Source organism: Buteo buteo, chromosome 5 (assembly GCF_964188355.1).
Source record: "Buteo buteo chromosome 5, bButBut1.hap1.1, whole genome shotgun sequence".
NCBI lineage: Eukaryota > Metazoa > Chordata > Aves > Accipitriformes > Accipitridae > Buteo > Buteo buteo.
Window position 1 is genome coordinate 26207468 of NC_134175.1, and position 26443 is coordinate 26233910.

The 26443-nt window shown below is 38.8% G+C and overlaps 1 protein-coding gene across 16 annotated transcripts in view; it reads right to left on the bottom strand.

Moving 5' to 3' along the window:
• The window catches only part of NBEAL1 (neurobeachin like 1), an 86127-nt gene extending 61846 nt beyond the window's left edge, over positions 1–24281 (bottom strand). For 13 of the 16 annotated variants that reach the window (XR_012650452.1, XR_012650453.1, XR_012650454.1 and 10 more), the window contains exons 1-3: positions 23788–23902; positions 22946–23248; positions 4249–4340 (exon numbers count right to left, since the gene is read on the bottom strand). Coding sequence is in view for 12 of the 16 variants with exons in the window: in XM_075028269.1 (XP_074884370.1) it covers positions 4249–4340; positions 22946–22996 (143 nt within the window). In the remaining 4 variants the exon portion in view is untranslated. Of the gene's footprint in view, positions 1–4248; positions 4341–22945; positions 23249–23787; positions 23909–24174 lie in introns of those variants that run through there. The other 3 variants (XM_075028265.1, XM_075028264.1, XM_075028272.1) reach the window with 3 other exon arrangements.
• Positions 24282–26443: the final 2162 nt, after the last annotated feature.

Here is a 26443-nt window from a genome sequence, read left to right on the forward strand (position 1 = left end):
ACAAAAGCCTTCAACACGGACAAAGCCAGGGGGCAAATTACAACCAAAAAAATTCAGCTAGCTCAAAAACTCACTGGTATAACACTTGCATACATACATCTGTGTAAGAATAAGCATCAAAAAGTGTGGAGAAATGCAATGACTGACACTGAACACTGTGATACTGATTATTTGAGGGAAATGGGGAACAATACATTGTTTAGTTTCTAAAGTTGAAAAGGAAGCCTACATAGAAGGGTAAAACTGAGACCCAATTTAGTAACATAACTAGACAGGTACAAGTGACAGCAAGCTCCCACGTCCTAGGAAACAAGTGTCACCTATACATATACAGATGACCAAATACCATGCATTTCCTTGCCTCTTCACAGAGTTGTGCAATTTGCTTTTCAGATCCTGGGATTCAGGAAGTTTTAACACAAATTTGATAGGGCCTACGCTCTAAACTAATAGAGAAGCTAACCACAAAACAGAGAGCAACTGCTTTTTTCCAACACAACTGCCAAGAAATAAATTTTAATTTCTGGGGTAGCAGCTTCACCCCTCAAGATGCCAGCGGATCCATACCCTCTGGGACTCTAAGCACGGCTCCCCATAATCCAGTAATTCACCATCTCTGTATTAGGAAGACCATAATTTTTCACAGCTGAAATAATATAACCAGAAGTAATTTCCCTAAAATGGCCAACAAGTCTTTCTCAGTAAGATCATAAAATGCTTTACACGAGAGCAAACAGCATACCCTTCATGCCTCGTGTCCCAAAGAATGTTTTCTCTGCAGTAGCTGCCCGTCTGTGCTATTGCACAACCCATCAGAATTTACTGCCTTATGCAAGACTGGCACAAGAAATACTAATCGGGATTACTCAAACTGAATATACTATAGAGTAAATAAATACTTATAAATAATCAAACTTCTTTTCACCCCAGAGCAAGTTATTATTATATCACCACAAAAATCTAGAAGTTAAATTTGTGGACATGTAGTATCAATTTCTCCCCAACAAGACTATCTGGGTAAACTAAGTATTCCAAAAGGAAGAAAAAAAAATAAAATCTCAAAAATCATACTTTAACTGACATTCTTATTTGACTGCTGGTACCCCACCTCAAAAACATGAGGAAGACCTTGACATATTTGGGTTCTTTTTATTTATAATTTCCTTGCATTATATTAACATGGTTATACAGCTATATAAATTGCCATCTCAGGTGTTTGAAAGGAAGTTTAATTAGTCTCTAAATTGTATTCACCTATTACAGCTCAAACCCACACACAGGGGCTTTCAACCTCTCCTCTGCCATTGCTAAGCACTACAGAAAAAAGTGCTGTAGAAAACTAGGCTTTACTTTTCAACAACCATGTAACCATGTAATCAGCATTCCTATCATGATTCCTGCATCATTTTTATGTGGGTTTGAAGTCAGTAAATTAACAAAGTAGGGTTTCTATGGTACTTTGCATGAGCTTCATTTAAGCTCCTTTGCTCAAGATCACGCAAACCAAAAGCAGAAAAAGAGCATGACAACACTCTAGAAGCTTTTGTTGTTTCCAGAATATTAAACCAAATGAAAATTCCTCTTCTTCAATAAGGGCAAAAAAACCCTCCCACCAGCTGGTAAAGGTTTTATCCTTTTCATGGTAAATACATATGAGATGAATATATGTTTTTAGGGAAAGTACAGGTGCACTAATCTTTTCTGCTCAATGCTCAAAGTCATCAGCATAGCTATTTTCACCTTTTCAGTACAATCACCTCACCTTTTCAGTAAAAATCATTGAAAACACCATTAATGAACTATTACACTTAAAAATAAAGGGTAGATGCACAAAGATGGGGGTAGAATGAAGCTGTATAAGCCTATAAGCTGCATAATTGTATAAGGTCTACTTATACAGTCAAATCATACCACTGGACACACTCATCCTCTGTATTTAGAGATTTCCTAATTCTGCACTATGTAACATGTTTCAGATTTCCAAAGCAGATTTCAGGAAATTATATATTTTAATTTATAGAAGAAATACTCTTATCAGTTAAATCAGCAAGTGACAGTGCCAATTAAGAGTCCTTCTTTCAGGAAAAAAAACCACTAATAGTTTCATCACATTTCTTAAGTGCTGTTTTCTTGGATGCTAAAAAACCCACGTTTTACATTGACACAAAACTTCACGCCTGTCTTCCAAAAGGTTAGTTTTGTCCAGCAATCTGTACAAGCTTTCTTCTCCCTACATAGTTTCTTATTATTTCCTGGCATTTGCCCTTCAGTACGCAAGGTCTTTCAGGCATATAGCTGTAAAGCATACCAAGATTTATATAAGGGGGGGGGATAAAATTAGTCCACTCAGTTTCTCATTTTGGCTAGCATCATATATTATTTCCAAGATCAAAAGAGAGAATTAGTTATTTAATAAGCAACTCCAGTAAAATAGTTGAGTCCACAGGGTCCTATGACCCCAAGAGAACAGTCACTGCAAATCAGCATTTGGTGGTTCCATACTGACCTACTTGTTCTTTTCTGTGGGCTAGATAACATCGGTTCCATAATGTAAATGCCTGCAACATAAATTGACAAACCCCAAAAAGATGCCACCTTTCACATGCCTGATTATCTCACAAACGCAAATAAGGGCAGAAATTGCAACTCTTTGTTAATTCTAATATCTGCTCTCAGTAATTTTTAATCCAGCCATCAAAGCACAGGAATGATCTGCCTTCATCCCTACGATTTTTGATACGTTTTCTCTACATCTGTTACACAAATGAGTCTAAATCCACACGGGCCTATTCTTCCAGACTGAATCACTAATCCTGTCATTAACCTCAGAAAAATACACTATTTTTATGCTCACTAAACCATCATTCGGCACAATGAAGATGCTGCTGTTGTTCTGCACAACTAAGCTTCATGTTTGGTTTTTATCTTTTATTTTGCTGTAAAAAAAAAATAATGAACACACATATAAACCAAAAAACACTTAAAAACCCCAAAGTACCAAGATATTCTTCTCTTCCACTGTTCAGATTTCTATGAAATAGTACATTAAAGACAACCTGTTTCAAAGGATAAACTTTTTTCCTTAACTAAACACACTAAGATGCATTTTTGACACTGCAAAGAAAACACATCTTCTGAAAGAGCACAGAATTAATTTGAAGGTCTTGCTTATTGGTAATTGCACTATATATTTTGCATTCATATAGGCATTATGAGGAAAGTTTTAATACAAAGAGCTGAGAAGCCAATTTTTATCCACTGAGATCCAGTTGCAGTATTCTTCATTTCCTTGTAACAGTAGAGGCTATCACTTACACTTCAAACAGGATCTGATCCAAAGCCCATTAAAGAATTTCCATTGATTTCAGCAGGGCTTGGACGGCAGCCATCATGCAGGGAGAGCCATTCTTTGTATTCAAACACCAGTAGCGGAATCAGCTATACTACTGACACCACCTCTCATGATTTCTGAATCCTGTAATATTTATCTTAAAACCCTTAGTTCATGCAAGCATCTCAAAAGCAAGAGAAAACATCCAGTGCCTAAGTTTCTATTCCTCATTTGCAAAGTTAGTCTTGAAAACACTATCCTTGGAACACAACAGACAAATTCAAAATACTAAATATGGAACTCCAAAATTAAACTTTAATACCATCGCATGATTATATCTGAGAACTTGCAGTCAGCAACATCAGTGAAGTCAGCAATACTCTTGCCCTGAACTGAAGTCTTCACAGATGCAAACAAAGAAATCACTTTAAAGTCTGTAATTTGTGCATATTTTAATTTTTAAAAGGTTTTCAGCTAAGATATCCAAATCTTTCATTAAGCATTTCATCTCATCCTTAATATTAAAGCAACCCCTGAAATAAAATTACAAAACTCTTTACCTACATCTTACTTCTCTTCAGTCACTGCTGATACAGATACCAGGCACTAATACTAATACTATTTCATACGCAACATTTAATGAATACTTATTCAAACAATGCACAAGGAATAATGATTATATTTCTACAAGCAAGAACAAGTGAATATTCATGCCAGCTCCTGATATAATGCAAATACCAGTATTTGCCTAGTTTCATCATTCCCAACCCAAGTTGACCTTCAAAAGAACGGGAGTGCCACACAACAATTAAAAACCTTTCTTTTGTTTAAAGGCAGTATTGCCATTGAACAAGACTGGGCTCTCAGCCAGGTCTGTTTCAGATAACAAAGGTGAACAGGTCCATAATTCTACATACCTAGTTGGCAGCTTCTCAAAGTCCACATCCAGAAACTGTTCATAGCTAGAAACAAAACTATCCAACCAGAGCTTCAGGTAATCTGGATCTTTCTGTAAAAAAGAAGAGAACATTAGGCAATATTGCACACAAGGTCATCCATCAACAACTCTGTAGTACTAACTTGAACGGAAATTTTTTCTTTAATACATTTCAACTGGGAGAAAGAAGGGAATACACAAATTTTTAGAACTACAATTAAAAAAACTGTGTCCTTTGAAATTCTCGGCCATATTGTGCTGATGTGACATTCTTGCCCTATTCACTAGTTTATGTATTTCCACTTCCTGGTACCAATGCCAACCAAAGCAATGCCAACCATAGCTTCTCCCCCCCACCAACAACCTTTACTTATTCTCCAGAGTAATACATACCAGCTTTACAAAATTACTTGTATATTCTAGTCTTGATAGCATAGATGCTAGCACGCCACACTCTTTATGGCTTATAAAATTAAATAAGAACTCCAACAACAATCCTAATCACAAAGTAATTTGCTTTTTGCTTCATTCATTGATCAATATGGCAGCTAGCAGCAGATTAGAGCCAGATGAAGTGTTCCAAGAGACAATGCAGAGCCTGTGACGTGTATACTAGATATTTATAAAGCAGATAATTTAAATTTAGGCTTCCTACTTGTTCTTAGTAGAGCAGACAGACTCTGTTCATGACCAGCAATTCCTCAGGGCTGGGTACTGTGCCAGCAGGGGGAACAGATACTAGACCACCACAAACCACCACAGGAAAATTCCATCAAAATATGTCATTTGAGATAGTCTCACTTTAGAAGTCAAGCTGCTTAATTTTCAAAAGCAAGCTGCCGGACCACAGCTAACATACTCCTCCACAAGAACTGTACAGTCATGTCCATTAATACACATCCATGCAGTCCCACATTCTATGTCATAAATAATTTTCAAAATAACTTTAAAATATTTGCCTAAAGTATTATAGATTTTAAATTATTTCTAAATCTACTCCGTAATTTATAAAATTTTGCAAAAGTTTTAAGCTTTTTTGTTCATCCTTCTCTTTTCTCTTTTCTGTATCTCCTCCATTTTGCTTGTTGCCTTTATATTACCACAGATGTTCCCGAATAACAGATTATTTCCCTGCAGCGTTAAGACCAAGGAGCAATCTGTGAATAAGTCTAACACACACAGTATACTGGGGCAATGTCAATATAAAAGAAAGAGTCACCAAGAAAGACTGACACAGAGTCCTGTCAGTGCAAAATAGCTACCTACAAAAGAACCTCCCAGGGGAAAAAACAAACGAACAAAAAACCAGAATAAAATAAAAATGGAAATCCAGAATCTGAAGTGCTGCAAAACTCTTCTCAGACCTTCTTTCCACAGCAAGTACAGGAGTTACAAAGCATGGGAATCCCCTTCTCATTCTAGACTTTATCCTTCCCTGTACGCCCAAGGACCCCTCTAACTCAAGCAAGAAGTGTCAGAAACACCCAGACACAATTTACATCACTATCACAATTAATTATATATGAAATGTGTTCAAATACTGTGACAACAGGTGCCAAATAAAACCCTCAGCTAGATACATATCTTGTCTGATTATTTGCTTCACTGCATTTTCGTTCCATTTTTCTTAATTGTCTTATTTCTCCTCCTTCAATTTCACTCCTAATCTGTTCCTCCTTCATAATCTTTATTCTCATCTCTGCTTTTATCCCCCTTTCAATGTTTTTTTTTCATCTCTGCCTTTCTTTTTCTGTTAAAAATTTGTCAAAAAAGTATTACGTCCTTTAAGTGTAATGTAGCCTTGTCCTCATGTTTAATATGCACTGAACTACCAAACAGTTATCTTCAACACACCTATTAATTGTCCTCAAGATGAAGCTGCAACATACAGAATGCAGAAAGCTGTTAAGATAAAGAATAAATTCAAGGTTTCCAAGCTACTGGTTTTAAGCTACAGAGGTTGACATTATCTCAACCAGGTGAGTATAGAATACACATTTCACAGATTCAGAGATCAAAAACCTTGAAAATCAAACCAAAAGATGGGCAAGAAGTAAGACTTGCTAATATCCTAAAAGAATGAGCTAGAAGTAGCAGAAGATGCTGTCTTCAGACAGTATGGCTTTTTAAAAATGTTCACATACTTAAACTTTCTTGTAATCCACAGTAATTTATTTTAGCCACATACAAGCTATTTCACAGGATCATAAAGATGAGGAAAACCAGGATATGATTTCAGCAACTACAATGTAGCTCTGGCTATAAAGGACAAAGCAATAGCATCCATGGCAAAGTAACCAAGAGAAACCCTGCCATATGCATGTGTCCATGCCTCTAATGATAATGCCCATGCATGTGCAAAAACTGAACCTGTTTGAGGTTTTTTTCCCCTGTTGAACAAACTGCTTTGTTTTTTTCTAGCATAAGCAAGTTCTCCTTGAAACACAACATGAATTACTAAATTGATTTTATTGGTATTCCAAAATTAAAATCGTTTGTTGACACAGCTGAGGTTCATTGCTAGTTGTTGACAGTAAACTTTTATGAGAAAACTCAGTTTTTCTTGGTCATTTACCATGAAGGAAGCTGTGCAAATAACATCATTATCTGACTTAAAATTGCTTTAACAAAAGGTTATGGATGAGAGAATGGGAATGGGAGGACAAAAGACAAAATTAGATAAAATGTCTGCTTGCTCCTTTTTAATGATATAGCCTAAATCAGCTTCAAGCTTAAGATTAAATTAAACCTCCTTATCCTTAAACTATAATGCCTTTTCAAGGCTATCAGTGCAGACCAGCAGTAAGAGAGAATACTGGCAGACAAAATACACAAGAAAAAGCAATTATGTAGATTACAAGAGTAGGCCACAGATGTTATAAAAGGCTGTCCTGGTTTCGGCTGGGATAGAGTTAATTTTCTTCTTACTAGCTGGTACACTGTGTTTTGGATTTAGTGTGAGAATAATGTTGATAACACACTGATGGTTTAGTTGTTGCTAAGTAGCGCTTATCCTAAGTTAAGGATTTTTCAGTTCCCTGTGCCCTGCCAGCAAGCAGGTGTACAAGAAGCTGGAAGGGAGCATGGCCAGGACAGCTGACCCCAACTAGCCAAAGGGGTATTCCATACCATAGAACATCATGCTCAGTATATAAACTGGGGGAGTTGGCCAGGAGGGGCAGATCGCTGCTCGGGTATCAGTCAGCAGGTGGTGAGCAACTGCATTGTGCATCACTTGTCTTTCCTTGGGGTTTTTAAAATTTTATTTTATTATATTCCTTTTCATTACTACCACTATTATTATTATTGCTAATATTACATTTTATTTTACTGTAGTTATTAAATCATTCTTATCTCAACCCACAAATTTTACTTTTTTTTTCCCCAATTCTCCTCCCCATCCCCCTGTGGGCAGGGGGGAGGAGTGAGCAAGCAGCTGCCTGGTGCCTAGTTGCTGGCTGGGTTTAAACCATGACGAAGGCCAAAAGTTTTTGCTTACCTGTAGTGCACATACTGCTCAATTCACTTTGCCACTAAAACTCCTCCCAGTTCTGGTAAAAACCAAGAACTGTAGTACTGTTTGATCATTACCTGCAGCACACTATTTAACCTCCCTTCTACCTCAATCCCTGGCCAGCCAATTAATTATTCCAAGTTATTAAAATAATCAGCTTTGCTATCAAAATACCAGGTAACACTACTGGTATGTGCCAGTAGAAAATAGATTACACAATAGTTGACTCATTCTGAGTCAAATCTAGAGATTTCCATCCAGGCAATGGCACTAACTCAACACCACTTGGGGGAGGGGAGAAATCATCAAGGCAAAAAAAAGTAAACAAGATCACTTAGCAACATAAGAAACACTAAGCAATAAATCTCCATTATAAACCACCTAATAGAAGTATGCCACCTTTCCAGAAACAAACAAAAATGAAGACGTACAAACTAGGAGTACATTATTCAGAAAAAAAGTGACCCAATATTTAAAAGTTTTGCTACAAATTAAGACATATAAGTTATTTCAAAGAATTTAGAAACAGAAGTTAAAAACAGCTTTCAAACTTTGAATGTGGCCCATGTTTTCCTTTTTCTTTATTAGCAATCAGCCCAGACCCTACGCACCAGTCACCTGTTAAAAGCTGCAAGAAATCTAAATTTTACTGAAGCAGTTTTAAGAAAGGAAACTTACAACAGTAAATGTTACCCATGGTAAAGTACACAAAAATGTCCATTCCTAAAACATAGCTAAACACATACCCTTCTGAAGACCAACCTACATGTTTCTTATATTGCATCTTATATTTTACCAGACCAGAAGCATGATGGTTTAGGAGAAAAACTGTCTTTTTACATTGGTTTAAAATTTTAATTTCATAATAAAACCAGACAGTAATAATGAGTATCAGCTGCTTCCTATGCACCATGTACACTGCAATTATCCTACCCAGCATCTTTATCTTGAACTGAACTTTTTTTTGAGGTCAGCTGCTGCCATTTAATCTGAAATTTAAATTAAGGGGATTTTAGAATTTATTTCTGTTGAATTCTCTTCCCACCCACCTTTTCAACTCTCCTCTGTTTTCTCAGGACAGAAGTGGTAACCCACATTAACAGCAGAACACAAATTGACCTAATTTTAACATGAAAAATTTGTGTTCTTCAATGCCAGATCAACTTTCCAAGCCAGTACATGTTGCAATCTGACAAATATCTTGTGTTACCACATGGCAGAAGATTGCATCCCATGGGTATGGCAATACTTCAGATCAGTGTTGCTACCAAAAGAACAAATCACTGAACTGCAACCCCGACTCCAACTGATTCACTATAAATTGTTAACTACTCCATTATATCTGCAGTCCTCCTAAGGAAGCAGTGTAACTTAGCCAGACCATAACAAAGCATCTTAAATACTCAGAAGCCTTATCACCAGTAAAAGTAGTGAAACCTAGGGAATGTATTCTCTTATTCCCCACTTTCATAATTACCCTTTTGTTGTCATTCTGCAGAAAGGTAGCTGAAGGCTGTATGTCAGACAACAGCTCCAAATTGTTTTGCGTGGTACTGTTTGAAGATGCACCATGCTTTTAAAGTACAGCTTACAAAGCAACATACGTTTTGATAATACACCACAAGGACAAACTGTGATAAACCAATTTTAGATTGGTATTCTTTCCCAGCCCCACCACACACACTCTGCAGACATGCCCTATGAGATCAGCAAGAAATGCAGAAGGAAGTTTTTGATTTGTACAACAGCAGTAGAAACAGAAAGAAGGTGTATATGGTAATAAAACTCCTTTCACCAGTTACAACTTTCCAGTCTCTAGAAGAAGATAAAAAAATGTTGATTTTCGAAACCTTGCAGCTAAGTCACAAGCCTAAGCATTTCATTTATTTACCTGAAACTTGCCTAGCTTTTGTGCAAGACAAATTTCTGTATCTTATTTGAATAATAATTCATATATAGAAACTGCATGCCTTAAAAATTCTGGAAGATAATTTCTCCACAGCTTGAAATTCCAAGAATCTAAAATCCAACTTAAGTTAGCCATTTCTCTTCATACTGATAAACTGAAACAACCAGAGTTTTAACAAGGCTATCTTAAGGGTGTCATTGTAAGGATATGTGCAAATCTAACAACAACAACAACAAAAAAAAAGTCCTTTAGGTGGTAGCCACAAGTCTGCAGAGCTGCAGAGCCTAAGCTTTGACTTCTGAGCTCAACACTCTATAATGAAGGTCTGTGAAACTGCTATAGCAACAATCATTCACCTGCAATAATTAAAAAAAGGTATTTTATGCCTATTAAGTCAAATGTAGCTCAGAGCACTTGAAAGTGAAAATACTTCCTTGTTCCTTCCCTTCCTGAAATACTTCTGGTTTTCCTTAAAAAAACAAAAAAAAACCAAAAAAAAACCAAAACACAAAACACCAGCAGAACAACACACCACCCTTTAGGCCTCCATTTTCATAAGATCCTCTGGGCACAATAATAGTTGTCATAGCTCTTTACACTTTAAAAAGACAGACTGCCAGGCCTGAGTAATACAATGTTTCTAACAGTTACCAAAAAAAATACAAACAACCAACAACAAAAAAAAACACAACACCTGAAACACCAAAAACTACACACACACAAAAAAATCAAAACCCCACAAAACCTCCAGAAGAGGGGTTTTTTCCTTTACCAATACAGTTAGTACAATGTCAGTGTTGTCAGTTAACTCTATCCCAGCCAAAACCAGCACAGCTAGAAAGAAAAAACGTTGCCAAATAAAACCCAGTCTACTGGTCTACAGTATGCATAGCAATACTGTGGCTAAACACTGCCAAACAATTAGCAAGTTTCCCATGAAGTCTAACATTTTAACAGGTTGATACATAAACAAAAACTCTAGCAAGGCCATCCTTAGACTTGGCAGAACTGGGAAACAAGTTTTCAATGCTAGCACCAACTTTAGCGTATAACAACACTGAAACAAAGCCAGTAATAGAGAGGTCTAGTTTAATGCCCTTCTCACAGACAGGACATTCTCTAAGGCAATGAAGTGAAAAGAAACTATAAACTTAAAACTATAAACACTAATTTGGGACAGGCTCTTGTCTTTGATACACTAAATTATCTAGAAATTACAATAGCTTTCTCTACTTTTTATGAAGACTGATGAAAAGAATGACAAAGAAATGTTCCAATTCAGTCATCTCTTTCAAGAAGGTCAACAAGAATTTTTTGCACCAGTAATAACAATTTTTAAACTCATAACAAGCCAGGTAGTATTGAACTCTTACACCTTAATCTAAGTCAAATGGAAATATTTTAAACAAAACTGGCATTGAAATCCTCCCACGGCAAGTCTTTAGACCTGCGCCTGTGGAACACAGTCACATATACCCAGGGTTCAAATCGACACTATTTACGCACTTATATAAGCATTGCTTTTAGATTTAACAGTAAATTCCATTTCACTAAGACTTCAAGCAAACAGACACAACTGGAAGGGCAAAGCTCAGTACAATTTTTATAGCTACGTTCAGGAAGTATTAGTTGCTAAAAACAAAAGCTGGATCCACCCGAAGCTATTTGCAGTGTCGCATTCCATGCTCTAAAGGCAAAAATTCCCTGCAGGGCTGTGTAGAGTCCGACTGTCAGACAAGCCCGACTTGTTTGACAAGACAGTTGTTTGAAGTCGTTAAATTTAACATGCAGTCATCAAATAGCCAGCCTGGTCTGACTACTGTGCGTAGCAGTCAGTCAACCTTCAAAGTGGATTTCAGCTTAGAAGCGCTACCATAAAATCTCACTGGCACTGGTATTATGGTAGCTAATCCCCTATCCCTAAGCGTTATATTTAAAATAAGAACAATCCCTTGGTGTTAAGGCTGAATTAGACCTACAAAAAGTAACGTTAGGAAATTAAACATGAAATACTGCCTTCAGATCACTGGTGAGTTAAGTCTTAAAACTAATTGAAGTAGTCTACATAATGCACAATTGTAGAATATTTCTCAACACTGTTTGAAATAAACTATTCACTGGTGGATTAGAAGGTTTGTTTTAAGGGAGCTTTTTCCTCTTCATGTTTTCAGACATAAAAGGCAACATCTTCAGCACAAGATCTCTTAGTAGCCTTTATTCTGAAATATGTCAAAGTCCCTATGCTTTTTGTGAACCTGTCAAATCTGTAAAATGCCAAAATAAAACCCGAAAAGCCTCGTTATAGCAGCAATACTACAGATAGAATTAATAAAGGACTTCATGATAAACTGTTCTAAACTGGCTAAATTGCTGTGATAAATTCAATCAATCAATTCTAATTATCAAGGGCACAACCTTTGGGCACAAATTTTTATTTTAATCACAATACTAATTTTTGAGTCAGCTGTTGATCCAAAAGAAGAATGGCTCCTGGGAAGTAATTATAAACCTCCTTTTTCAAAATTCACACAAGCATTCTGTTCCATTTCTGGAATTAAAAGCAAAAGAGGGGGTGTGTTTATTTTATACATGGGAGTTGCAGTGAATCATGACAGAAACAACTATTTTGGGACAAGTTAAAAAATTCCATTTAGCAGAGAGATTTATACCAAAATAAACCTATAGACATCAAGCATGATGAAATTTAGCTCACAAACATTAGAAGTCAAAGTTAATATTTTTCTTCTCTTTTCAAAACAAAAAAAATAATTATAATCTTCCATTAATGCCTTAAGTTAAAGACAATTATCTGACAGCTGTTTGATTTCCTTTCTACTTCAGATCCCCAACAACACCGGAAAAACAAAATGAAAGAGTTTTCTTACTAAAATGGAAGTAAACCCTCTATTTTTCTTTCTCTTGCTTTTTGTTGTTGGTGGTGGTGGTTTTGAATGACAACTCAATTACAGTCTTGTCGCTTGGAACCGGCATGTGACTGATGCCATCCATGGGATGAAATCTAGTTAAACTGAACTCAGATTTTAATGTCTTCACATTTGATAGTAAGTACCACTAGGCAAGTTCCACGTACAAGCTGGCATACAGTATTTCAGCCTTCTAGAGTCCACTGCACAGGGCATTTACCAGGAATTTTCCATTCTGTGACGTATTACATTCTATTAACATTCACTTTTCCCATCAAAGTTGACATAATGAACCAACAGTAGTAAAAGCTGGAAACTTTATTTTAAGCACAAGAGAACAAGAAGCATCCTAAATAATTCAAAGGCAACTAAAATAACATGACGTCAAAAGTCTACAGTGTCAAGATAAGCCTAAATTTAATGAAAATTCAAACTATACCTTCAGAAAGGTTTAGAGTTTATCACTTGATTGCTTTGAAACTCGAAGTTATGCCGTTGTTTTATATGAGAAAAGGGCTGAGTTTTAGCAACAACACACACAAAGCCAGCTTTTGCACCATCAAGTTTCTAACTTTCAGCGTGATGCAAGAGACAATAAAAGTTTAACACAGACTCAAAGAAGCAGGATGATGCTACAACAGTAAAAAGATGAGCCTATTATTTCACCATATCAACAGCTAAATATTGGCAAGTCTTTTAGCAGATAAAGAAAAAGGCTGAGAACTTGTGTACAGCTTATCAAAAAGAAGTCTGTATTTGTTTCAAAGTGTCAAATGATTACTTTACACCGAATTTAAGTAAAGCAAATTTTTATTTCTTTAGCTATGGATTTAACTGTTTGGGTTTTGTCTTCTCAACCTCACCAGGCCTTACATTAATATTGTACTGCAGCTGAACTATACACTGAAGGTATAAAACCTCCCAAATCCAGTTTTCAAAAGCACCCTTAAAAAAAAAATCAAAGACTCAAAAACTAGGGCATAGCAGAATTTGCTTTACTTGTGCAACTGCTATTTGGCATCCATTGCACTTATGCTGGTACAGTTTTTAAATGATTAGCACGGGTAAATAATGATGTCAGATTTCTGCAAATAACACTTTTATTCTCTATACCCTGCTTTATTCCCAAGAGCTTTACCCATACAGTATGGTGAATGATGCAGGATCCTGTGGAGAAAAACCTGTGTGCAGTCATACCTGAGCCACTGTACTCATTGCCATTTTTGAGACTTTTTTTGTATTTAAGGTTATTATAAACAACAAATATTAAAGGACCATCCTTTTCATCACAGTTTTTTCTCTCCCAGATTCCAAGTTTGCCCTTAAAAGCATGTGAACACTGCAGATCTAACCAAAATTGTTATTTAAAGAAAAAAAAATAATTCAAGAACATCAAATAAAACCTTTTCCCTCCTTGCTTCTCAGAACATGCCAAACCATTTAGCCTACAGTTCCCATGAAACTTCATTCATTTATCAAGAAAACTGTTCATTCCAGCTAGTCCTAAATTCAGCAAAAGCACAGGTAAATGAATACCAAGTTTTATACAATTGAATGCATTAGCCAAACATTTATTGACAGAGTTGGTGAGGTGACTTACAAGCAGCCACTTTCTACAAAAAAAGCCACTACCACAACAACTTTCTACAAAACTTTGGAGGATTACATCACTGGAAACTCTGGACTGATGCCCCACATACATCATCAGTTAACTTTTCCAGTCACTCTTCCACAAAAGCCAAGCATTTACTCATTACTTTTAGAACAAGAAGTTTCAATAACTTTTAAAACCTTTTTTTCAGTTCCTAAATTCTCCTTCAACATTCCAAGTGAAAACTTGCAGTAAACCATATGAAGGTACTATGTTTTCCTAAAATTATTACTAATAATCTTGCTATCTTATTCAAGGAGTCAAACTCGAACTGCTTCATTTTCACTTTGCTTTTCATAGATGTTTCAGCATTAATGCTAAATTCTTCTTTCCAATGCGAGTGCTACCTTTTCAACCTCTGCCTTTGCTTCCTTATTAGTTTTTAAATGTCTTATGGGATACTCCTACAGGTTCTTAGGCAGTCTGGTGAATGATAATTGACAAGAGTACCAATTTTCCCTACGTGAATAATTAAAAGCAAACTCATTCACTGTTTTCATCCAGACTTCAGGAATATGTCCTCAAAGATTTGTCTTCACCCCTAACACCCCCCACAACTACAGTCTAAAAGCCGGAATTACTAGGACTGATTATTTAAATAAAAGTGTATTTCCTAGGTTAAATTGCTAACCATTAGATAATTAAAGATTTAGCATCTACTTTGATTTTATGCTCTCTTTGTGCTATGTAATAGTGGTATTTAACCATGAATTTATTTTGAGGTTTCGTTTGTGCTTCCCTCAAATGTCCTTTAGATAAAGCATTCAAAATCCTTTAAAGCCTTTGGAATTTAACCTCTTAAATATCCTCACTGTTTTAAAATATGCTCTGCTTTTAGATACTAGTATAATTAGCCATTCTTACAGTTAAATTTAATTCCTAATTTTACACAGCCATAGTTAGCAGTGTTACTCAACGGTCAATTATTTAATTCCACTTATTTCTATTGCTTACTATAGGTACATGCAATCCTCAATCATAAATCAGACAAAAAGGTTATCATAAATGCTTTAAATATCAGAGAAAGCATCAACACATACAAATATTTTATCAGCACAGAAATCTAACAGCTAATGTTTAGATTTGCAGATGCATGGAGAAGTCTTAGTGAGATGTCAAACTTAAAACAGCGCTTATGATGAGAATAATCAAGTATAGTTTTCATTTCTTGGTGTTTCCTGTTGTATCTCCCATCCTCCTCTACTGCAGCCTCCTATTTACTAGAAGATAAATTGGAAAAGTTCTCTGAACAAATCACTTTTTTAAAAAAATAAGATGCTTATCTGTACTGTTGAGACGTGTGCATGTTTTGGCGGGGTTTTCTCCTTCTTACATGCATTTCTTTCATCAAGAAAAGCTCAGTAATTAAAGAAGCTCTTCTCTCTTCTATGGCAGCTGTTCAACCTTTCTGAAGCCTGTAAATATTTTAACAGTATCTATTGTCAACATTTGGATTCAGGCATTAAGCTACAATGCTGTTCAATGGGCAGCTGGTAAGCCTTTGTTCCATTTCCATATTACAGCACAAACATACTGCATATTTGAGTTGATTCTACAATATTCTTTTATCAGGACACATGCTATCCCCATATCTGAACCAGATGACCAAGTTCGAAGTGCCATAACTCAGATACCACACAACAGCCCACTGTTTGTTAAACTCAGTCTTATATTAGTCCACCAACACACAGAACCAGAAGCCTGTGTTTCTAGCTTTGTGATAAATCATTCCATTTAAGACATTTGATTCTTTCATTTCAATAAAAGCTTAATCTGAAATACATTTGTTGGTATGTTCAGAACGAGATGTTTCTCATTAATCCTGTAAAGCACTAATCCACAAACCTGTGGACATGTAGGAATTTCAACTTCATGCTGAACACCAGTAGAACCCTGAATCTTACAGCAAAAGCACAGGCAAACTTCATACACTTCTTTATCTAAAAGTAGCAGCTACATATATGTATTGGCAAATATATTATAGAATGATAAGAAACTAAAATGATTTCTCCATAGCTTGCAAAATGTTATGGTTTTCTTACACCTCTGTCTGTTTAGATTTATCTGCTGTCTCATTTCAATCTGAAGTCTGCATTGTCTGTGGCAGCGTCCCTGTTCTGTGTGTGAACAACCAATAGCACGAGGTCACTCTGGTCCATAATTAAGGAAGGTAACAGCCATTATAAGTTAAGACATCTCGTATATACACATCAGTTATTTATATGAAAAGTTCTATATTTGTAAATATTAGAATTATGTTAGTTCTTGGACTCAGACATCTCTAAATAGCAGACACTAAATTCAGAATTGATAACCAACTGTTCTTGTTTATCTATATCCATTCTTAGTTCAGCATCTCATAAAGACAGAGCAAAGATATTTTCACCAATGCAAGGCCACAAGTGACTTGTGACATGCTCCTTTACAAGTTACACTCTCTCAGAATGCAGAGATTTATTTAAAACAATCTGCAGAAAAGATATTTTACACAGCAATTGTTTAATAAAGCTTCACGCACTAGTTATAGCAGTGGCATGAATTTACATGACTGACTTATGAAAAACTACTTTTACTGAAGATTTGGTTTGCTCAAGCATTCATCAAGCTCTAAGCTGAATACTGCTTTATCTAACATAACAAAGGCAACATATAGTGATGTGACATGAATCACTGCCAAATCAGCAATTGCACAAGGAGGAAGACAAGTGCAAGCTAAGTCAGGATGAGATCATACTTGGGATGCAAAGGTCATTGTTTCACACGGGGCTTACAGTTTAACGACAAAGATTATATTCTTATTGAATTACATGTGTCTCATCACCACTAAGCATAATTTTGCTAAACCCACATTTCTTTGAGTATCATTTAGGTGAACAAATTCAGTTCATACTGCTTTATACAGCCCTACAATAGTCATGTCTAAAAGCTGATCTGATCATAAACTTTTTTGGTTTATTTACAAATACTCTCCAATTTTATACAGGGACAGAGGTTAAAAACCTCTTACAAGCAAAAACTCACATTATTTAATATAAACTGCTGAACCATCCCTTGTAATTTCATAATACTCTTCCAGAAGGTATACATTTCCTGTCACTTGCTGAATATCACATTAAATGCCCCAATCTTTTGATGCAGGTGACTGAGGGATTCAGCTGAACTATAAAATATTACATGGGAGGCAGTACTTTGTAAAACAGTAGTGAAGGGACAATACAGCAAGACACCTTTTGTCAGGGACAGCTAATTAGTGGGTCAGCTTAACAAGACCATAACACCACACACTGAGAAAACTGGTATGTTCTTACTCCAAGCCAATTTTTTGCACTACCAAGATCACCCTCTCTTTATGTTAGTTTTGGCCCAAAGCAAGGTGGCTGATGCTAACAGGATCCCCCCTCAAGGAGAAAGGCTTGAAAGGCTCCAAAGGCACATAAATTTATTCTCACAATTCAAGGTCAAATTTATCCCAATTCTATATAGTATGTTAGGATTAAGTCACGGTAACGGGGAATGAAAGGAAATTATTCTCTTTCACAGACTCAAGTTCTGACAGCACAAAGTACACACTAATATAAATTACCTGTTTAGATCTCATAATGCGAATGTAAGTTTAACTCAAGCCAATTAAATGCACATTTATATGTTAAAGCTTCAGCTTCTAAGTATTTGCATTGCAATGGTCTTCCGATGTAGACAGCCATGTAATTACAGGAAAGCTATCACAGCTAGCACACCACAGTTTGTAGCACTTTACTCATCACAGCGGTCTGCTCCTGACTAACATAGAAATCATGATTTCTCCCAAGACCACTTATTTTTTCATTCAAGTCATCTCCTGATTCCTGTAAGGCAGCCTATAAGGACCCCAGATAAGGAAAAAATAACTCAAAAGTAACAGGACTTTAACCACTTTAGGACATTTTTAGGATAATGCGTGAAGTCACATTTAATGTTCTTTTCTGTCTAGCTTTTCATCTAGTGCTAGAAAATGCTCTTCTATAAAAAAGTACCACATTTCTTTCTATGCTACAGTATTAAACAAGAAAATATTTATAATATATAGATATCCATCACTATGCCAGGAAGAAAACTACAACATATTTATCTCACTACAATCAGATTTTGTAAAAACAAACAAGAAATACACCACAACATAAGAAAGCACATTTAAGATGACAGCTTATACACAAGTCTGCTGCTCTTAAAACAGCAAGGGATGTGATTATCTCAGCTATCTGCATTAGTAAAGACCAGAATTTTATGATTAGCTTTAAAACTGCTAACACACAGAGTCCCTACTGTATTAATGACCCTAAGATTGAATGTTCCCTCTTTGAAATGTGAAGCACAGGCTAGAAGCTAGCTGAAGAACAGATTCACAGCTTTCCCTTCAAACTACTATATCACCTACAAGACAAGGCAGTGTTTAAATGAAATCAGGGCTTTACTGAAGACAAAAGTGTAAGAAAAAGCTCAGAACCACTATAAAACAATGAAAACTGAAGATTTTCTGAGGTGCACATGGCAGCTAAGTGCCTTTGAAACCCTTTCTGAAGGCAATTGGGTTGTATGGGTTGGGGGGTTTTTTTCTGATATAGAAGAAAAATCTCTCTGCATATAAAAGGGTATCTGATCACTTTCTGAGTAAAATAAAAAATATCAGAAATCCTGACATGCTTTATGTCTAAGAGTCTGAAATATCTACCAGAAAAACTGGAGGAGATGAAATACACATAGTTAAAATCTTACAGATAAGTCAGAGGTTGAACCTCTTTACTTTGAATCTGCAATAACAGTTACTTCAGAGGATTATAAAACACGGATTAATTTTGTATACTGATACATAATTAACATCTACGAAAAGGTTAATCAACTAATATTACAACAGTAATATTAATTACAGCCATGCTAGTCTAAGGCCATAAGGCAAAACTGGTAGAGATTACCTCAGTCACATGAGCATGAAAAGGTCGCAGACACACATGAAAGCATATCCTTTTCCCAGACTACTTCCATTCACCTAATAGAGCTCTTCTCCTGCTGTACACTTAACGTTAGTAAAGCATTTTCAGGTATCTGCTGCATATGCACTTGTATAAGAAGTGTTTCATGCTCCTGTATAGATTATTGAAGGCTTTAAACTGACACTAAATATACTTGATACTACCATTGTCTACCTAGCCTACTGGAGAAAAATTTTTCCTAGCGAATTCTATAGAAAGGACCTGTGTTACCTATTCTACACATAATTCAATTATCTTAAAATGCACGCATTCCTACATTTGGATGAGATGACAGCAGCTTACATCCATATCAATATTCAAATGAATAATAGCATTGTACCTTAACAGAATTGAACAGAAAAATAAACCCCACCATTTGAAACTGAAAATCATCAAAAATATGCCAGCAAGTTGCATCCTTAACAATGCTTTCTTTGCAGAAAATTTGACATCGTAATTTAAAAAAAAAAAAACAACCTAAAAAAACAATGAAAAACTCAAGGCTGGAACAGCTCAGACTACTAACAATACAATGCTGAGACAACCCCAGTGACTCAAATCTAAACTTCACTAAATTTAATGAATTTTTTCAACCGCTTCCATGCAACATCAGAAGCATCATAAATCATGTCTGGCTGCTACTTTCATAGGGCATCTTAAACAGCAGACTGTAATCTGCAGCTTTGTAGCTACTGCCCTACAGGATAGCTTTTAGGGGAACAGAAGCAGAAAAAAAAAAATCCAAAACCAAACCCCAACCTTAGGTTAGAAAACACCAGATGAAAAACAACTGAATACCAACTAAAAATGAACTTTTGCAGCCACTCAAACATACATCTTGAAAGAAAGAAAAAAAATAAACCAGCTCATACATGGTGTCATCCAAAGGCCGCTTCTGCAGAGATCCTAGGTTACATGATGCTGTCCGCCCAAAATCTCCAAGTGCTAAACTGCACAAGAGGCAATGAAAATGGAGAAATGCCTTCCTAATGTTACTTTGCACAAAAGTAGTTATTGCAACTGACACCTGACACTGCCAGAGATGTCAAGTGATCACAAACAAAAGTCATGACCCAGGATAGATGGTAAGATGGTAACACAGCATTATCCATCACTTTAAAGCTGTGAAAAGCCTTGCTGCTGTAGTACAGGGTGCTATATTTAACATACAATCATGAAGGACCTGATGATCTAAAAAAGACAAGACAAACAAGGCTACTTATTAGTAACAATCTGAAGTATCACACAAAAAAGGAGCTTGGATTTAAGCTTCTTTAGCTAACAAGACTGCAAAAGCTAGTTATTTGGGATTTGTGGCACAACAAATACGCCCTTTACTCAACTGTGACTCTCCAGCAGATTTTGTAGTTTGGCGAAATTGCCTAGCTTTCCTTCCCAGGATGTCAGCCACAACAAAGTCATGACAGTGCAACATACAGGATATGATACTACACTTCACTGGGCAGTCCCAGGTACAAAGAGACTTCTCCCTAAACCGCTGTAACCTGTCACTGGTGATTATTTATTGCTACACCTTCACATTGTGCTAAATGCTCCAAGGACAGTACAGCACACAGATGTTTTCAATACATGACTGAACAATCTAACTTACATTAAGGGTTCACAACATTTTACATCCTAACACCTAGCTTCTTCAGTTCCTCTTAACATCACCAAACTTAATCCAAGATGAAACACTGTTATGCTCGATGCCTGCCTCAAGCAGAATGAGATATCATTTTAACCTGAACAAGTTAGGGGAGAGAAAGAAAAAGAAAAAACCAGGTTTGTGTCTAGTACTTTTTGAAAAAGTGAAAACTTCTTTTTGGAGTCACTCTAATTGCCTTCAAATTTTGAAGACAAGCTATTTTATTTTAAAAATATATATATTTTCCTACTTAAGAACAAGTCCTTATCAACATATGAATCCACCTAATCGTGCCCTTACTATATGGGTCTGGAAGAAAAAAAGGCCAAAAAAGTCACTGACAGCTCATGGAGGCTGAGTATATAAAAATTTCTATATATATATTTTTTTTTAGTATTCTATCCTCCACCACCCGAGAGCTGACTACACTGCATATGCATCATTCCCATGAAGAAACTGAACATCCTGCAAGTGATCTAAAGCACAGATTTTAATTAGCACCATTTATGCAAACTTCCTGCTAGCATGTGGACAACATGGAGATGGAAAGCATATAATCTGAATGAAAGGTTCAAGCAAAGGGGGAGAAGATATAAGACAGACAAAAGAATTTTATAAAGAACTAGGGATGAAAGAGACAAAGACCGGCTGGGCAGAGAAATTCAGAGCTTGGCTCATCTCTGCAGCCCTGTGTCTCCCAAAGCTGAGGAAAACTTGGATTCTTGGAGTCTGTTCCAAGTGCCTTTGTTCTTCTCACATCGATGAACTCACTGGCAAAACATCCATCTCCTCCAGTGCTAGTCCATTTCCTACTGCCACTGGCATTACTACATTAGTTAAAAAGGCAAAGGTCTATGCAAGTATGTTTCAACCCAACAGATCACCCAGGTGGGTAGCAGTAAGAAGTCATACCATACAGTTATGTTTGCACTAGTTTTATTTTTAACTACATATAATCATTAAGGTTGCAACCCCCCCCCCAAAAAAAAACTAAGAAAAGCTACAATTAAGACTACTTTGTGCAGCCTTCATCCACTGCTTTGTGCACTTGTGGTGTTAAGATGGTCTGTACTTAAAGTGTCACATTTATGCTCTTGAGATAGGCCTTTTCTGGAAATGAACTGGGAAGAAGAACAAGAGAATGTTTGTTCTACCCTTAATATCCTACTGGCTTGAACAGTTAAAGAAACTGTGATACATATGAAGCATGAGACTGCAAAGAGAAAAGCTGAAAGAAAACCAGAGAATAAGGCCACCAGAAGCTATCCTTGCCACTGCCACCGAGTTCCCATATGACAGTAGGCCAGTCCTTTCCCCTGCCTTTATGGTAATTTTTTGTACGTTCCTTATTTTACAGATATCTATTTAGATAATCTGCAATTCAATTTCCGTACATATACCTGGCGGCAATTAGGACCTGTGCTTTAAACATACGAATTGCTTTACACTATAAAATGCAAATGGAAACAGGACAGTATTTTAATAACATTCCTGCCAGGTGAAGGAAATTCATTATTATTAATGGAGTACTTAGATGCTACAGTGATAACCAGCAAAGGAAGACTCAGGAGTAACTTAATAAACCTGCTCTTTGGGAAGGCTTTCGCTAATATAGTTTAAATGAAACTGGAGCTGCACAGAAAACAATAAGTATGAAGCTAAATACTAGACAGCAGTGAATTAAATAGATACATCTTAATGCCACTGCCCTACAAAACAAAGAATTATGTGAACACATGCATTCACATAGTTAAAAGATAGAGCTAAAGTAACTGCTTAAGCTGAGCCATGAACACTGGGCAATTCACACCTCACACACAAAAAAGCCCAACCTGAACAGCAAATCAAGAGATGAGGTTGTAAATAGTCTAGTAAGGGCAGTTATATCCTTACAGAAGCTAAGCAAGTCTATGCAACTTCTAAGAAAAAAAACGTGTTAAAAGATGCTACATTTTAAATACCTGACTTCCAAACAAGAGGAAAAAGACACACACACACCACCACCACCCCCTCACAAATATTTACCTTACTGCAGTAAAGCATCCAAAGCTCATACAGCCTCTCTCGAGATGCCATTCCTTTCCTTCCTCTCTTCGTCGATACCAGCTACTTCTGTTCAAGATCCTACCATGCTCAGTTTCCCAGGTGCTCTTACGCAGTTTTTGCTTTAATATTACAGTTATATCATAACCCGAGAAGAAGTCAAGGATGAAAATAACTCCGTCTCAAGTCTCTCCTTTTCGGGTAAACAACGCAGCACAACACAAGCAACTGCAGACAAGTGTCAAGCATGTCCGTTCTTCGCCAGCGCTGCTTCGGTTCTAATCTCTGAAAGTGAAAACATACCCTTCAGGCCTTTGGTGGAGGAGGAAAAAAAACAAATCCGTACTTAAAGCCCACAGACGACCTCGGGAATTACGCGGCGGCAGGTCGCATTGCCTTCGCTTCTGACACTATCACCCCTAAGACGGAGAAGTCTGGTCGCTAATTTCTTTTTCTGCAGGGAGTCCGCGGGGGTTGTGAAGCAGCAGGGCTGCTGAGAGGGGACGCCGGAGCCCTGAGGGCGCGGGGAGAGGCGGCAGTGATAACGCGGCTCACCCTCCCGCCGGGAGGCACTGCCGCCCCCCGCACGCCTGGGCCCCGGCCCGGCAGCGACAGCCGCCGCCCCGCTCCCGCCACCCCCGGGCTCCACAGTCGGCCCCGGAGCCCGGCGGGCCCAGGCAGCGACGTCTCTCGCAGATTAGCGGCTGCCCAGGCAGAGACGCCGGCCGCGGCCTTCCCCGTCCCCCCGCGGGGCGCGGGAGAAGCCCTGCGCTGCCCCGCCGCCCGCTCCCGGGCGAGAGCGGCTGCCCCGCGCCACCACCTACCGCGCCCTCGGCCTCCCCCAGCTCCCGCCGCGCCGCCGCGGCCTCTGCCCGCAGCCTACCCGGGCCACGCTGGGTAGCGGCCGGGCAGCGCCGCGCGGCAGCCGGGCGGCGGAGGGGGCCGGGCCTCGCCACATCGCCCGCCCCGCCCGCATTCCGGCACACGCCCCGGGCCGCCACTGAGGGGCGGGGAGGCCGCGGGCGCCATCTTGGCTGCGGGCAGCGGCAGCGTTTCGCCCGCGGGCGGAGCGGCCGGCGGCCGTGGCGCAGCGCCTCGGCCCGGGACCGCTGGCTGGAGCGGGGGGCGCCCCGCGGGGCGGGCCGGGCCGGGCCGGGGCCGCGGCGGCCAGCCCCGGTGGCGGGGCCGTTCCGCCGCCCACGGCGCCTCACCTCAGGAGCGGCCGGTCCCCGTCAGGCGGCGCGCCCCTCTGCCGCAGGAGGGGTCTGTTTGCCCGTGGAAGGGTCGGCGTTCCCAGTCCTCGTGGGACAGCGCGCCTCAGGAAACCTCCGTACTGCTTTACAAGCGATACAGTTGATCGAGCACGTACGTGTGTTTTACCCATGCTCCAGAGGGGCCTGCCTGCGTAGCCCGAGGAGCGTGGATGTATACATACGTACAATCGGCTACTGCTTCAAAGCAGCCCATACCTGTGTGCGGAGCTTGCATAGGACTTAGAAAATGCTCCTAAAATAAGTTAGATTGCTAAAGGAGAAACGTGAAAAGACATTCCTCAGCTTACTGCTGGGACTCTTTCCAAGCACACTGGTAGTTCACAGGCCCTTGTGAGGCACAGCGCTCCAGCAAAGGACCTCTCCTCCTGCTCAGTCAACAACAGGATCCTTTTAGCGTGACTCACAGGGCACTCCTCGGGGAACGGGCTTCCCTCCATGTCCCTCCACTCCCTTGGAAAGCGGGGCTGGAAATTGATGTTGTGTCAGGCTCCAACGCAGGAGAAGGAGATTTAAGGAGACCAGGGCCTTCTCCCCAGCTTGCTGGGAGAATCACAGCCCTGCAACCTCTGGCCGCAGCCCTGGTCCTTCTGCCGCTGGGTCATCTCCTCACCTGGGTAAATCTTGTACAGCTTCATGGGATGAAGCATTCATTGCCATTCGTTGCACAGTCGATTCCTTTGCAGGGCAATTCACACCGCTGCAATGGTTTCATGAGAGGTTTGGAAGTCCTTTGCAGAGGAATTGACTGTGTAATACCATTATATTGTCTGCTGTATAAAAAATTGCTAGGGATGGATAAGTGTCACCAAGAGCCCAGAGACAGTCCGAGATCGGTCCCTGCAACATGCCTTTGCATATTTGTCTTGCTTTTAGAAGAAATTTAAGGGCTAATCTGTTCTTGGTGTTGTATCATGTGGATCAGCAGTGTGGGAGTGGGAGAAATATCTTTTGCTGCAATATCTAAACATAGTTCCTAGCACGGATGGAAGGACACCGACAAAAATGAGTCTGTAAAATTATTTTGAGTCATGTGATACTTGTGCCCTGATACTTGCTGCTAGCCACAATAGTCTCCTGCCTTGAGTTTGCAACATAATTTCTTCCATCAAGGAAAAAATAAGACCTCAGAGTCCAGCTCTGTCCCAAGGGCAGGATCTGCTATGCTTAAACCACCCTAGACCCCTCTCTGCAAACAGCCTCCAGGAATGGAAGAGATTCTGCCTTCTCCCCGAGGAACTCACCTCAGGGCTTGAGTTACTGCTAGGAGCTTGTTCCTAACAGCCAACCTGCATCACCTTTGAAGCAAATGCAAACCATTGTTTTGTCCCTTCCACAGTAATATGGGAAAAGGAAGCTCTTTGTAGCATGCTTTTTGAGTTACAAATTTTTAATCACATCTTCTTACAGACTTTTTTAGGCTAAACAGCCCCCTATTTCAAACTCCTCTTACAGCTTACTCCCTTTGAAGAAGTGTCGTGGTTTAACCCCAGCCAGCAACTAAGCACCACGCAGCCGCTCACTCACTCCCCCCCCACCCAGTGGGATGGGGGAGAAAATCAGGAAAAGAAGTAAAACTCCTGGGTTGAGATAAGAACGGTTTAATAGAACAGAAAAGAAGAAACTAATAATGGTAATGATAACACTAACAATATGACAGCAGTAGTAATAAAAGGATTGAAATGTACAAATGATGCGCAGGGCAATTGCTCACCACCCGCCGACCGACACCCAGCCCGTCCCCGAGCGGCCAAAATTCCTGCCCCCCCTTCCTAGTTCCTAAACTAGATGGGACGTCACATGGTATGGAATACACTGTTGGCCAGTTTGGGTCAGGTGCCCTGGCTGGGCATGAGAAGCTGAAAAATCCTTGACTATAGTCTAAACACTACTGAGCAACAACTGAAAACATCAGTGTTATCAGCATTCTTCACATACTGAACTCAAAACATAGCACTGTACCAGCTACTGGGAAGACAGTTAATTCTATCCCAGCTGAAACCAGGACAAGAAGTCAGGCCCAAACAAAGCCATGTACAAACACCAATTCTTCTCTGAGATACTGCTTTGCTTTCTTGCATTACTGACTTTTGCAAGTAGCAGCAGCCGCTCCCACATACAGAAGTCCTACAACAGACTCTAGTGAAAACAACACAAAAAAAATTCTCTGATAGAAATGGGAGACTCCTCCCTTGTTAAGTGCTGCCGC